The sequence below is a fragment of the Schistocerca nitens genome, chromosome 4 (assembly GCF_023898315.1).
Source record: "Schistocerca nitens isolate TAMUIC-IGC-003100 chromosome 4, iqSchNite1.1, whole genome shotgun sequence".
Lineage (NCBI taxonomy): Eukaryota > Metazoa > Arthropoda > Insecta > Orthoptera > Acrididae > Schistocerca > Schistocerca nitens.
This window is the reverse complement of record NC_064617.1, coordinates 549,606,935-549,623,210: the sequence shown is the minus strand read 5'-3', so window position 1 is coordinate 549,623,210 and position 16,276 is coordinate 549,606,935. Positions and strand designations below refer to the sequence as shown.

General features: G+C 39.7%; 1 protein-coding gene across 1 annotated transcript in view; it reads right to left on the bottom strand.

Moving 5' to 3' along the window:
• The window catches only part of LOC126251389 (aspartate aminotransferase, cytoplasmic), a 69,300-nt gene that overhangs the window by 11,322 nt on the left and 41,702 nt on the right, over nt 1–16,276 (bottom strand). The window contains exons 6-7 of the mRNA XM_049951783.1: nt 7,632–7,797; nt 5,298–5,440 (exon numbers count right to left, since the gene is read on the bottom strand). Coding sequence (XP_049807740.1) covers nt 5,298–5,440; nt 7,632–7,797 — 309 coding nt within the window. The remainder of the gene's footprint in view (nt 1–5,297; nt 5,441–7,631; nt 7,798–16,276) is intronic.

Sequence of the window (16,276 nt, the reverse complement as noted above, 5' to 3'; positions counted from 1 at the left end):
TCAGTTTATTGGTACAATACTCGGAAAGTGCAACCAGTGCAAGGAGATCGCTTATAAATCACTTGTGCGACCAGTTCTAGAACATTGCTCAAGTGAATGGGATCATGCCAAACAGGACCAACAGGGGATACTGAACATGTACAGAAAAGGGCAGCACAAATATTCACGTGTTTGACTGATCCTTGGGAGAGTGTCACAGAAATACTGAAGGAACTGAACTGGAATACTCTTGAAGATGAAGGTAAACTAGCCAAAGAAAGTCTATAACCAAGTTTCAAGAAACGGTTTTAAATGATTACGCTAGGAATATACTGCAAATCCCCTACATATCACTCACATGGAGATATTGGCGGTAAGATTAGAATTACTTCATGCACAGAGGCATTCAAACAATCATTCTCCCTGTGCGCCATACATGAATGGAACAGGAAAAAAACCCTAATAACTGGTACAGTGGGACATAACCTCTGCCATGCATCTTAGGGTGGTTTGTGGAGTACAGTAGACAGTTGCAACTACCAAGTATGACACAGCACTTTACTGAAAGTAGCACAACTTTGTAGCTCACCCAAACAGCAGGCTCACTCCCTCTTCAGAGAGCTTCCTTTTAAGTTTAAAAACCTCTGCTACGTGCTCAGGTCATCCACATTTTCCATTTTTGTATTCTTTATCACTATAAGGTAAGTAGAGAGTCTTGGTAACTTTAATTCCTGAACATATTCAATTTCTTAAGAAACACTGAACATTTTTTGAGAGCCAATCTTTCCAAGTGACAAGCTACAATTCCTCATACTGCGGACTGAAATGCAAAAAAAATTGTCAGTGTTACACAATGCTGACTCAACTACTGCTGTTATCTGGCACTGCTCACTGTCAAAACTGACCCTCCCCCATTTCACAGCTGGTGCTTCCATTGTGTGCGCACGTGCACACTTGTGTCCCCACCCCGCAGCCACACTATGTTTGTACAGCGTGTATATGCGGACAAGGAAAAAATATTCCCGGATATTCCGTTTAAAAAATATACTTTTTCCTGGGCGAAAATACACTTTTCCATACTAAGTGACAGTAGGTTTTCTGTAGATTTTTCCCTCAGAACTGTGAAACTTATAAATCCTTTTGAATGGTTAATTTTTATACACTGGCGTAAAACTTCCCGGAAAAAAAATGTGGGAGAGAAGTTTTGGAAAGACTTTTGATGATAAAAAAAGGATAGAAGTTTTGGAAAGACCTTTGATGTGCAGCAACATATATGCTGCATATTTTCATACTACAAAAGTATAAATTCGAATTGCACCAAGCACAGCACGTAAGTTTCCAGAGCTTTGAACTCGAGATTGTGATGTCCTTTTGTAAGCCAGTCATATCTCATGCCACATGATCTCGCCACCCGAGGACAGCAGATATTCAGAGCACAGGACACATGTTACAGTCAGCCAATAGCAAGATCACTGTTACATAGTGCAATCACACAAAGAGGAGAAGTTATTGGTTTACATTAATATACATAATATAGAGAAGATAAGAGAAGCTAAGTTTTCACATGTAATATTGATCCTTTTTTGCGTGTGTTATACTTTAAGATACACCACACGAATGGGACAGTAAATTTAAAATAATGACAAATGTCTGGTCTTCTAGGCTTGAAATTCTTGTACATGGCTGGTCCTCACAGTGCTCAGTTTTAAATGCTCTGTGATTTAAGAAATTCATCCCACTTTCTCACATGTAACATAGTTCATCTTGTGTGAAAAGAAATTTACTTTGTGAATAACACTTTTTGAACCACCATTCACAATACTATTCCGAGACTATTATAAATAGGTTCCATTTAGCATTTGCCAGAGAGCGCCAGAAAACAGGCATTATTGTGCGTGTGCAGCTGTAGTGGTGTAGGAAGCTCTCATGTTCATATGTATAAAGCACATAGAGAGCTTACATTACACCATAAAAGAAACAGGACATCAGAGGATACTCCAAGAGCATCGAAATTTTGTAAACCATACTAAAATGCATAATTTGGCTTGAAGTACACATCGGCTTTATCCAGATTCACAATGAAGTAGGTCACATCTGATATTAAGCTTTTCAGTGTGGTTCTTAGGATGTAAATTTTCTTGGAATATCAGTACTGCACTATTTCATATTTGGTTCTTTATTATGGCATAATGCCATACAACAGTTGGAACTAGCCAATACTGTGGAATGAAACACTTCGTTTCAAATAAATGGACTGCCTCAGCGGAAAGATTAATAAAGCCAAATTTCTTTAGCAAACTGACAAAAGTAACTTCATTGTTCTGCAAGGCGATTAATGCTTGACTGCTTATAACTTAGAAATAAAATAAAATCAGAAAACTGGAACTAATAATACATTTCTGTCCTCTGTAATTATGTGACTACTTTAATTCACTTGATAGTAGTCCCGGGCACAGACATCCGTTTTGTTTTCATTTGACATGGGAGCTGTAAACGAAACAGTGAAATCACTTAACGCAAACACAGGTCACATGGAGACTAACCCCCTCCCCACTACAACTCAGTCAACTCTGCACATGTGCGAATCTGGCAGCTAGGGTATGCAAGAAAAATTTCTCTTGTTAGCATCTGGCTGCTTGCTGCTACTGCCTATACAGCGAACACCCACACTTCAAGTAGCGGGAAGTGGGAGAGGGTACTGTTCATACGCGAATCAACTGTGCACGAGCCCGCTGGCAACTGGTCAAACGAACCTAATGTAAACATTCGTGACGTCACGCTCATAGAAAGCAGTTTATTGTTACAAAGTATTGCACAGTCTTCACCCTAACGCTTTTGACATATTTTTGCTGTTTGCAGGCGCTTATGCATGCATGGTGCTTTGTTGTTGTAAATGGCGCATTTCCTTTGCCACTCAAGTTTTATTTTTATTTTTTTGTCTCGTTTATATTTTATTGCTGCAGTGTCATTCTCCAGTAGCAGGATACAGTAACATTCTTTGCTAGAAAATCAATTCTTACCAGTCAAAATTACAAAAATTTAACTGAATGCTATAACAATGAAAAATTCCCAGAATTGCGAAAAATTCCTGGGTTTTTCCCTGTTTTCTACCAGACAAAAAAATTCCCAGGTTTCTCCCAGATTTCCCAGTTGTCCTGGGTCGTATACACCCTGTTGCATGTAACAGCCCAAGTAGTCACGAATGCTTACATTCAAAATTGTTAGGCCCCTAATACAAAGCTGTCACACTGGCTGTCCACTATATTGTTAAGGCTTAACAGGAATCAGGCTGCTGAAATCAGTAGAAAGTGTTGCAGTTAAATGAACTACCAGCAGTGCCCAATAGTTATGACATATGGTGCATGCCCTGAAAATTGCCTGTGAACTTATGTTTTGCTGTGGTGCATTGCAATACCAGAATGTATGACACTCAAAGCACTGATTGTAGGAAAAGTTTCAAGGTGGGGAGTGTCAACTACCAAGAAATTTTGGTTAGACTATTAATGTTACTTTGAAGCTAATTTTTAAGCTCATTTTATTCTTTAGAAGGTATATATATTTCACTTAAGTGTAGTACACACAAAAACTTGTTATAGATAGTAAGGAATGTACCCTTTTAAGCATATAGGGTGGATTAAGTTCAACTTGAAGCTAGTTTCTAATTTTCACCGAAATCCCAACTTTTTTCTTGGTAGTACAACTAAGTGATAACTTTTGCATGAGATGAAAGATACCTGTTTTATAGCGTTGGTCTCTGGTACATGGCTTACAAAACAGTTATTTCTCTCAAAATGCAGAAATGAGAGATTTCACATGCTCATGTATGAAAAAGGACTCGTGGTTAATTCCAATGGTTGAATACTGAGATTAAACACAAGCATGTGATTGCACTATGTTTAGGATCTCCTTCCTACTACATACTGGCAACATGCAAGCAAAACCAAGTCAAATACCCATATACAACCTCTGACAATAAATTCCTGTGAATAACACTGTAACATTAATGTAGATGAACTGCGAACTACAGTTACCTTGCTGTCCTTCGAAACTGTCACCTCCCATAACGAAGCACCACTGAGCTCCGTGATACATGTCCTGGAAACTTTGCGCGAAGTCTTCCTTCGGGATGGTGTTCAAAAGCCACATCACATTTCATTGGATGTCAGGAATATCGTCAAATCTCTTTTCTGTCAAAGTGCGTTTGAGTCAAGGGAATAAGTAGTAGTCTTGAGGTTTGAGTTCCGGCGAGTATGGTGGATGTTCAAGTTTCACCACCCTTTATTTGTCAGGAAACGTTTGACGATATTGGCTGTGTGCGGTTGAGAGTTGTCGCGAAGAAAAAACCAGAAACCTCGTTGTGCGTACTGGGGTCATACCCTGCATAGACATTACATCAAACAGGTCAAAATTTCAACATACCGTGCAGCCTTCAACGTCGTTTCCTCAGGTAGAAATGCCTTGTGGATAATGCCTTGACTATCGCAAAAGGTGAAACATCATTTTGATGCGTAACTTTTCAGCTCTGACCTTTTCCCAATGATGTCAGATCACCATTCCATGCTTTGCCATTTCGTTTCAGGGTCATACCACAGACATCAGTTTTCATCCTCTGTGACAATATGGTTCAAGAAATTGGGTGTCACATCCACTGTTTTCACAAAATCCTGTGGAGCCTCAAAATGTGCCTGCTTCTGATCATCAATCAAGCGATATGGCACAAGACGACGACAACTTTTCCTCTTCCATAACTCCTGGATAAGGATTTGTCGCACAGAATCACGGTTAATCTGCAGTTCATCCACTATCATGCACACAATTAATCGACGGTTGCTAATGATTAATGTCCTCACTTTCTCAATGTTTTCGTCACTGATGGCAGTCACCAGTCATCCACTACGGAGATTGTCAGAAACACTTTCCCTGCCCCCTCAGAAACAGGTGTACCACTTGTACACACACTTCATGGACAGTGCTTGAACCTCTCAAACACTTACCAGCTTTGCATGTGTTTCTTTCAGTGACTTGCCAAGCTTAAAACAAAACTTTAAATTGACCCTTTGCTCATTCATTGTCCTGTTCTCAGTTCAGAACCAACACACTACATAAGCACTTTGTCCAACAGGTGTAACACACACAACACTCAACTGAACTACGGTGGGGACAGATTGTCAACACCAGCAGGTACACAGGTGCAGCATTGTGGGACACCAGTGTTGCCCGATCGACTGTTCTGACTTCGTTCACCAAACTTTATTGTCAGAGGCTGTAAAATGTGTTTTCATGCTTTGACAAGAAAAAAGTTTCAAGAGGATACTCACGTGATAGCCCCGTGTAAGAGAACATTCCAATCTGTTGTGTTATGTGGTCCCATGTACCAGGAGTACCCAGTCGTTGAAGTCGCTCCTTTAAACCTTGCCTCATTTCCTTGATACGAGATGACATGGTAACAATGCAATCTTTCCTAGAATTCAAACACAATGCCAAAAGTACATAACACCTCTGTGGGAAGAGTGAAGTGAAATCAAAACAAAACGTTTGTACTCATAACAATAGCTGAGAGAGAGAGAGAGAGAGAGAGAGAGAGAGAATGATATCAATTATTGATTAGGTCATCTATAGTACGTCACTGCATTACTAGTCTATTCTGTAAACTCATTTTCCCATTCAGTTCTTAGGGAGAAACACCAGGCACATTCCCAACTAATTCACAATGTGTGTGTGTGTGTGTGTGTGTGTGTGTGTGTGTGTGTGTGTGTGTGTGTGTGTTGGGGGGGGGGGGGCGGCACACACACATGCACACACTCAAGCTCATTAAAGGATACTCTAGGATATTCCACAAACTACGAAGTTTTCACTCTTTTTTTGTGTTCCTATCGATAATTCCAAACTTCTATTATTCGGCAAGTGGCCTCCTTTACTCCTAGCAACATGTTTTATTGACAAAAAGCTTATTTACTGAAATTTAATCCTACTTCAGTTCTGCTCATAATCAAGCCTGTTGTTTAAGTATTTTCATACTTGTCTACAAGCTTAATAATTTCCATGTAGTACATGGCCACTGCCAATTATTCACTGCATTCTTAGCCTCATCATCATTTTTGAAATATTTCCCACTTATCAACTGTCAGAGCTTTGTGAAACTGAAAACTTAAGAGAAAGATATGAAATGTAATGTAGATGTTTAAAATTTTCTCATCCAAATAAGCCTCTGGTTGCAGCAGCATTGTAAGAGCATACACTTTCATGAACGAGCAGAATACCATGTTGAAGCATTTTGGATTGCTTATTATAGTTTTCAGGTGATGTCACACTGTCAATATGGACTACCAACAGATATAAATAAAAATCCTCTTCAGCTGCTATTAATTTTCTTAATTTATTCTACAACTGGTTTTGAAGCTTAAAGTCCATCTTCAGGTGCAACAAAATAATTATGAAAACAAGAATGTGTGGCAGTCGGGTCAGTCAGCCATTGGTGATCCCACCCGTGTCAAACAAATGCATTGGAGCGCAGGTGCAGCAATCGCAGTGTGTCTGTGCCTGGACAACATCTGCTGTCACGGATGTTCACCTGATCAAATATTTTGCAACAAAAAACACCTTTACAACAAAAAAAAGAATTAAAAATAAAAATCACTAAACTTCCACACAGACAGAGTTAGTCTGAATTTTCATGGATCTTTGGGTAAAAAGGGATGACATCATTTAAGTGACTGGCATGTGGGAGAAGTAAAATACTTGTCTCACTGCCAGTAAACATCTTAATCCAGAAAGGAATTACATCTTCATTGTACTGTGTCGGTAATGGCAGTACTGTGGCAATTCACTGTGTTTTTGTTGGCCACTCAGTTGGCAGGGAACCCATTAGAGACAAATTTTGCTATACCTAACATGTTTGAACACAATTTCACCACAAAAAGAATGAGAAATATTTGAAAAAGGCATATGTAACTCGTCTTGTGTTCCATGTCTGTGCTACATGATTTCATTCCTCATTTCATTCTACAAAATGTCTAATGAGTAACAGTTGTTCAGGTCAAGTTTAGTCATGCACAGTTATTCCCTCATTGCTGAACATTTCATACAACACTCCCACATGTCATTTGTTCACTGGTACCACTTGACACGTTCTGCAAGTTTCAGTTTCCAAGCATTCAAAAAATTTAACAAATTTGCTGGGCTCACACTTCACAGGGCTTTGTCATTCAGTTCATTTTAATGAATCACAAAATGGAGAACAATGGCAGCTAATTTCAAATGGTACTCAGAACACAGACAAGATGATGAAACACCTCAAACCTTGCATAGAAGCCTTTAATTAATCTGCGCAGAGTGAATATGCAAAATGTCGTTACTTCCTAGATGACCCTTATACATATACATGGGGAAAGCACAGGATAAAATGATGTCAATTACAGCTAACAAGTTTCTTTGAGTTTGAAGTTTCAGTATTGAATCTAACTTCATTTACAACTTGACAACATTTATTTTAAATGTAACGTATGTGGGGGTGTGCTTAGTACTATAAATTAATGGCAAATGATCATTCGCCCACAATGTGCTCAGGCTTTCAAGCATAAAAAAGTTTTAGATAAATCTTCATTGGTTTAAGAGAAAACTTAAATCAGAATTTTTTAACAGTGCAAACCTACCATTCTTGGCACAAATGTTCATTATTGAGAACAGTGCTAACAATCTTTGCTCCATGATTAGGTGGATTAGAGTACATTCCTCTCACAGTAAGAGTAAGCTGTGATTTAACATTTATAATCTCATCGTTGCTGTTGATTACCACTGTCAGATTTCCTACTCGTTCATCTGAAAAAGAATAAAATATATATATCTGTAACATAAGTGCCAATAGTACGTAACTACTGACTAGGATATTGCATCCTTTATCTCACATCTTTCAAAAGATGTTACAATGCAGCAATGGGAAGAAATATTATCTTTTAGAAATCTTCCGTGGACAGCACAAAATACAAAACAAATGGTAGCGAAGTAATAAATGTAAAGCACACATTATGGTCAACAAAATGCCCCCAAACATGTGGTTTTAATGAGGTTAAGTGAACTACACACTCAATTTTACAATTTTGTATTTTATTCTTTAAAGCAGTCTGTACGACACATGGCATTATGACAGGCCAGTTGAAATGTACTTGATGCACACTAACAATACGTTATAATCTCCTGATGGGATATTTAGCAGCTCTCTGCTTACCATCCCAGCTCTCACCACCAGTTTTTGGGTTATACATAAGAATCAGTATGTGCAATACAGAAAGAAGGATATAGTGAGATGTATCAGCAGCCTGGCTTTGGCATAAATCAACTCTATTTTAGAACCATTTCCACTTTTAAATGAAATATTCAATGACGAATAGTAACATGAGGATGACATTGTATATGAAGCTATCAGACTCTTACTACTTTGAAATTAGAAGAACTTGGTGATATGCAATGACCAATTTCTCTTTCAAATCCTCAAGCACACACTTGAACCACATTCACACTACTGTAGGAGAAGGTGTACATCCATATAAATATGTATCTTACAACTGTTTTCGCCATAAAGTCTCTCCACAAATGACTGAACAGTTTTTCTATGCAACTGCATCACTTCTTCTTGGACACTTTGTACAAGTTTGTCTAATAACTGTCAGCTATTTCTTTCCAAGTCAACTGTTCTCCAGAAATGTTTAAAGAAATTTATCCATTTCAGCTTCAATCTCAGCTGGCTAAAGAGTACTTACAGCTATTGTCAACTTAGATATGTGGATACTGGGGGAATATTTTCACAAAGAACAACTTTTTGAAGAGATCCTCTGCATTCGTAGAGGAACTGAAGCAATTCTGTTGTCTTAATGTTTTTATGTAGGTTCGATTACTGCAAATACGAAATCCAAAGGAAATGAGCACTGCGAGAAGTGTATTACTGGAATTTTCAATATCTTCTGTGTTACTGAAGCAGCAATATTTAACGTTCCATAAACTTATTGTCAAAAGTACGATCATATTGGCTATCAAGGGAAATTTGTGACTGAACTGAGGACTTTTTGGAAGGGAGGACACAGCATTTTATCCTGGATGGAACAGAAGTAACTTCAGGGGTGCCCCAGGGACATTTGCTGGGACCCTTGCTGTTCATGCTGTGTATCAATGACCTTGCAGACAATATTAGCAGTAACGTCAGAGTTTCTGCAGGTGATGCAGTTATCTATGATGAAAGACTGTCTGAAAGAAGCTGCATAAATATTCAGTCAGATCTTGATAAGATTTCAAAGTGGTGCAAAGATTGGCAACTTGCTTTAAATGTCCAAAAACGTAAAACTGTGCATTTCTCAAAACAAAAAAGCATAGTACCCCATGATTATAATAGGAATGAGTTACTGTTGGAATCATCCATCTCTCACAAATACCTGTGGGAATGGTATGATCATACATACTCAATTATGGCTGAAGCAGGTGGAAGACTTCAGTATATTGATAGAATACTGGGAAAGTGCAGTTAGTCTGCAAAGAACATTGCTTACAAATTACTCATGGGACTGGGTCTAGAATATTGCTGAAGTGTGTGGAACTCATATCAAATAGAACTAACAGGGGATATTGAACATATACAGAGAACAGCAGCACAAATGGTCACATGTTTGTTTGATCCATGGGAAAGTGTCACAGAGATACTCAAGAAAATGAACAGGAAGATTCTAAGACAGACTTAAGCCATCCCAAGAAAGTCCATTAACAAAGTTTTAAGAATTTCCTTTAAACTATGATTCTAGGAATATTCTACAACCCTTTATCACTCACATAGGGATCATTAGGATTACAATAATTACTGCATGCACAGAGGCATTCTAACAATCATTCTTCTCACACTTTATATGTGAATGGAACAGAAAGACACTTCAAAAACTGGTACAATGGGACTCTGCTATGCACCACAGTGGTTTGCAGAGTATTGACGTAGCTGCAGATTTAGATTTCATGCCTTAACAACAATTCTTTTGCATTTTTCAAAATCCACAGCAGTGCTTAAAGTTGCAATGGAAATAATGTGAAGCATTGGACTGATATTCTCAAATGAATGCTTCCATGTTGAATGTGAACCAGCATGTAACAACTAATTGTTGAAAAAACTACTGTATAGCTCCACAATGTGAATTCAAGTTTTTTCTCTTTCTGTTTTTTAGTGTATTTCTCAAAAAAGTGGAAACTTTGCACGACATGTGGAATGGGAAATAACATTGCACAACCAATTTTCTGAAATAACATGGTGCATTTTAAATTAGAAAGTAATCAGAATTACAGACGCAGTGCAAAATACCTAAGATAGTTAAGGCAGCAAGAGTATGTTTATTTAGTATCATTAGACAGGCAGAAAAAATAAAAATATCCCTTTAAAACTTACCCATCAAGTCAAATTAGAAGTTCTTCCTGTTGTATCGCTATAGTGTGAGCGCACACAATCAAACAGTGCATGAAACAAATGCCTCCAAGGCCAGCCTAGAGAGGTCACCTCACTACCTGGACACACGACGCAGCAAGCTATGTGCCGTGTGCTCAACAGACCAATGTAAGCCCAGTGCGCCGAGTCTTCGGCATCTCTTACTTGCTTATCATATGCTACCTACAAGACTATATACTGATGTGTTCTACAGCTAGGATACTTCGAACTATTCTATACTTCATTCAGTGTTATTGTGGATCTCTTCATGTGAAAGCAGATTAGAACTTGATTGGTGTTACTTCTGGTATTGTGTCTGTACAACATACTTGGCAATGAGTGCGATATTCCACTCTGCGTGTTTCGTTTCCTTGGTTCGATATACAGCGAACATGTCAGTGGAAGTAGTTCTTCATTCTCTTGTTGAACAACAGTGAACCCTCACCGACCAGCAGCAGGCTCTCACTATGGCACTAAACAATTTAGCAGCCTTGCTGACGTACCATGTCCCACCACCATTGACGCGACACACACTGTCTCCTCCATATCATGATTCTGCAGAAGATTGGGACATACATGAAAAATTCCTTCAGCAACATTTTCAAGCTCTTTGTGCTGCAGACCCCAACTCGTATAGGGCTTTATTTCTTTCACAGATTTCTCCTCATGTTTATCACCTTTTGAGTCAGCTATCTCTTCTTCAGCAATGTGCCAGTCTCTTTTTTGATGAAGTGTGTCAGTTGCTCTATTATTATCACTGCAAATGTAGTTATGTCATTGCTGCTTGCACTGAATTCTACTGTTGTCACAAGCAGCCGCAACAGTCTTACAGAGCTTAGGTAGCAGAATTTCTTGAACTTCTGCATCGTTGCCAGTTCATTACTGAGGCTCACAGCTTCATGATGCTGTAATATACCTGGCCTGATAGGGAAGTTTTGGTGAATGTGCTTTACAATGTGAAAATCCCTCCCTTGCAGATGTTCTGAACAGTGCTCAGTATTTTGAAGTATCTAGGGCAGCAGGAAATCAGATAGAAGCATGGTGTGAAGTAGCTGCTTCTCTTACTCAGCCGCCATCATTTAGCTCATGGGGGAAGAAGACGTTGCGGTCATGCAACAGTGGCCTCCGCAGCACATGGGGCAGCACCATGCTAAGCAGCAGCAGACAACATCACAACAGTGGTCATGTGCCCAAAACATTAGGCAACATACTGCTATTGTAAAAGTGTGTGGGGGGTGGGGAGGGGGGAGACACAGTCTGTGTGCAACATTCAAAGTCCTTCACCAGACATGAACATGGCTGTGAATCATGTTTCCCAAGTAAAGGTAGCCCCTAACAAACTCTACATTAAAGTACATGTGATGGACAAGATGTTAAAAATTCAAGTGCACACGGGTGCAGCAGTGACTTTGTTAAATTCTCAAAGCTACGTGAATATGGATCACACACATTGTCACTGTTCTTATCGGTTGGGGAGTTACAACAAACTACAAATATCTATACTGGGGTAGTTTTAGACTTCCTTAGTGTAAAAAACAGTTCTTCAGCCTTTGACCTTTCTATTCGTGGATGATGTCAACACTGAAGACATATTTGGATTAGATACCTTCAAAAATTTTGGCTTCTGTATTTTTGACAAAGTGCATCATGTGTCAGATCAAGCTTCATACCAATAACTGGACGTGCTCTGCTTGGAATATTCCTCCCTGTTTTCGAAAAGTTTTCAGTGTGCTGCCAATTTCAACACTCACATCACACTGAAACTGACAGCAAGTCCCGTTTCTTTCATCCTCGCCCAGTCCCAGTAGATTTACAGGAACCAAGTCAAATTCGAACTAGATCGACTTACATCTTTGGGCATTATCATGACTGTCTCCTGTAGTGGATCACCTACTCCATGGGTAAGTGTCAAAAAACCTAATGGCAGTCTTTGGCTCTGTGGTGATTTTGAAGTGTCATAGCCTATTATTGATACCTATCCTTTACCCAATATAAAAGAACTCTTAGCACAGCTTTCTGGGGCTAATATTTTCCAAAATAGACTTGTCAGAAGCCTGCTTACAACTGCCTCTGGGTGATGATCTCAAACGTGAATACCCCCATCATGTTATATCAATACCAGCAGCTGCCATTTGATGTGGCTAGCAATCCTACCATTTTACAAAGATTTTTGGAGCAACTGAGGGCGTCCATGTCAGGGTGTGTCAACTACCTGGATGATTCTGTTGTCTCATGTTCTCCAACAGATGAACATTTGCAAAACCTTTGCACCTTGTTCACAGTGCTACAGGTCACCAGTTTGAAATGTAACTTGCACAAATCACAATTTTTTTAGCCCTTTATCATCTATTTCGGTTTTGAAGTATCATGTGCTGGGCTCAAGCCTTTATGCCAGCACGTCGAGACCATTACAGCTTTGTAGTGTCCAACAACATCAAAGATTTGTGACCATTTCTCAGAAAGACTATGAACTACAATAAATTTCTTACTGGTACAGCCGCAATGGCCCAGCCACTTCATACAGTCTTACATAAATATGTTTGTTTTCACAGGTCGCCCACCTGCAAGTAAGCCTTTCCCCTCTTAAGATCAAAATTATACTCAGCACCTTGCTTGGTTGCCTTCCAAACAGACTGTTCTCATGCATAAATGTGCAGATGGTTCTGAACACACTATTGCTTGTGCTTCCAAAACTCTGATCAAATGTAACAGCGGTACCCGCAGATAGAAAAAGAAGCCTTTGCTATTGGGAACACACTCAAAAATTTCATGTTTTATATGGTTCCAAGTTTTATTTGATTGCTTATCAAACTTCTGGTTTCTCATCTCAGTTCTTCAGCATCTTTAGTGGATAATGCGAAACATCGCCTGCAATGCTGGACTCTGTTTTTGTGATGTTATAACTGTGAGATACATTCCAAACCAAAGCACAATACACTAATGTGGATGCTCTTTCTCAATTCTCGAATGGCCCCAATCCAGTATTTGATCAGGATGAACTGTTGTGTTTCCATTTAGAGATCGAAGCCCAAAACAACATGAATAGTTTTCCTATTACTAGTTCTTAGATTTCGGTGGCTGTCATGGAATATAGACTTTGCTGCCTCTTTGGTTGCTGATGCCTATAGCAAATATCCTTTTGTTATTCCAATATATTCGATGAATGCTGCCAGCACCATGAAGGTAATCGCTTCTGTATTTTTCTCTCCAAGGCTTGACACAAAGAATTGTTTCTGACAATGGACCTCAATTTTCTTCAAAGGAATTCGCACAATTTTTCAAACAAAATGGAATACAGCATGTCTGCACAACACCATTCTCACCACAGTCTAATGGAAAGTTTTTGTGGAACATTCAAGCCACAAATGTTGAAACTTCAAGCTTCACATTCACTTTAAAATGGCTCACTGATGTTTTTGAGTTCATATCAAACTTTGCCTACTCCTGACATTTCGCTGGCAGTACGTTTGCATGGGAGATGCCATTGGTTTTGCTGCATTTGCTTCATCCTTACCACTCTCGTCCAGCTTCCAGCCTCACTATGAAGTTTCACCCAAACGTCGGAGTTCAATATCATGCGACAAGAACCCACATTTATGGGAATCAGGTGCTGTTCTTAGATGAGCTGGTAGAGCACAGTATACTATTCAAAACAGTGCAGGCATGCACCAACACCACTAAAATCAGCTATGGCTCCATGAATTCAGTGATCCTGCCATAGGTCAAACTGTTTCAGATTTCTTCATTGCACAATGTTCGGCTGCTGTGACACAGCCATGTCTGGCCGTCACAATGCAGCCATGTTTGGTTGTCACAACACAGCTTCCTAGACAGCTTACCGAACCATCTCACCAATGCCTTCAGATGTATCTTGTGCCTGGTTTTCTGGGGCAGTTTCCCTGGCACTCACAAGGCACGATACTGGGACGCAGGTTGATCTCTCTGCAGCCAGCCAAGCAACCAGCCTCATAATTTTCCATGGCACTAGCCTCCCCCCATACCATACCCACAAAGTTAGGCAGGGAGGGTGCAGTATCATCCGCCATTCGGAGGTTCACACTTTAAAACATGCACACCGCAAGTCATGCCGCTGCAATTTCTGCAGCAGCCATGGCGGTATGAGGGCACTACCTACCGGAAACGACTGAGCTACTAACAAAGATTGTAAGCATCCTCTATCCGGAGCTCCAGTGGAAGGTCTATTTAAGCTCAAATATCAATGCACAGAGCCCTCATTTTGAGTTTCTGCCACTTAGTAGTAACATTTACAGACAGGGCGTGTCATCTACGGAGTAGTCATCAAACTGCAAAAAAAAAAAAAAAATTATATATATATATATATATATATATATATATATATATATATATATATATATATATATATATATATATATATATATATATATATATATATCCCACGTGGAATGTTTCCCTCTATATATACGTAACCCACTTCCAAACCATAACCAAAAAATTTTTTATTTTCCGCTTTCAACACTACCGCTGCTATAAAATCCACCGTTTCTAGTTCAATAACAGCTGCTTTCACGTATTAAACAACCATTTCGACTAGTTCTAATAACTTTCATTTTATTTCCACTTCCGTTTTTCGCACATCACTGATCATTTTTAGCCGCTCCCCACAGGTTTTAACGTCATTATTACAATTGTTAGCCCCATTTTCGTAATCTTTCACCACAACACCACTCCTTTAATACATTTACACGTTTTTTCGAAATTTTCCCGAATTTCTCCGTCCTTTAACGTGTTTTAGCGGCAACACAACCACCTAACCTTCATGCACATCACTGTCCACCAACCCAAGTTCACCACAGGATCAACTTAACCAACACTTTTTCACCTTTTTTCATGCCAGATCTCCAGTTACTTTCTAGTTCACCCTTATCTCTCCCCATATATTTTTATCTTTCATTTTCATTTCAACCTCATGTTACACTTTCCACCTTCTAATACCATGTCACCCTCACAACACCCCCACAACGACCCCATTAAGTTTTATTTACATTCCCTCCACAAACATGCCTTCACCCTAGCCAGATTACACTCCCATATTCTATTTTCTCAGGCTTGTCTGACATTTGGCATAACCCCCAAAGGCCTCACACTTAAAGTTCCCATCTCTGGCTGTAATCCTTCTTTCCACCAGTCCCTATACCAGTTCCAAACTGAACAATCCATTGCCCTCACCCACCTAATCCTTCACCTACACATCAACTCAGCCAATGAACACACCCGTCAACTCCTATCCTTAATAAGAGTCCTCAATCTTTCCTCTCCCACATCCACACCGGCTATTCAGAGCATCCTCCTACAGGCCAACCGCAAATTAGAACAGCATGCCACCCTTCACCTCAAAAAACTATCCAATCTCCTGGTTTCCCACCTCCGGAAAAGCAATTCACTCACCCTTCACAACCTTTCCAGCAAACCTCAACCTCCTCTCATTGCACACAAACCCAGTCTCTCCCATCTACTCAGTCTCCCACTTCCAGCTCCACTCCCTCCAAAACCTCAAAATTCCAATCAACACAATCTGGCACCACAACACCCTAATTCAGTAGTTAACCTTTCCTCCAAACCTCTCTCCCAATCCGAAACGTCTGTCCTATCGAAATGCCTCACCTTCAGCCCCACTCCCAGATTCAACCAACAGCCCTCGTCAAAGATTTACTGTCCTACACTCGTACTCTCTGCTGGAAGTATCACTTTGCCACGAAGAAAAATGATCCTAATCCTACCCCTAATGATCCAACTCCCCAAGACACTATCCAAATTGAACCCTGCCTGGAACAGTTCCGTCCTCCGTCACGATGGGACCCACCTCCT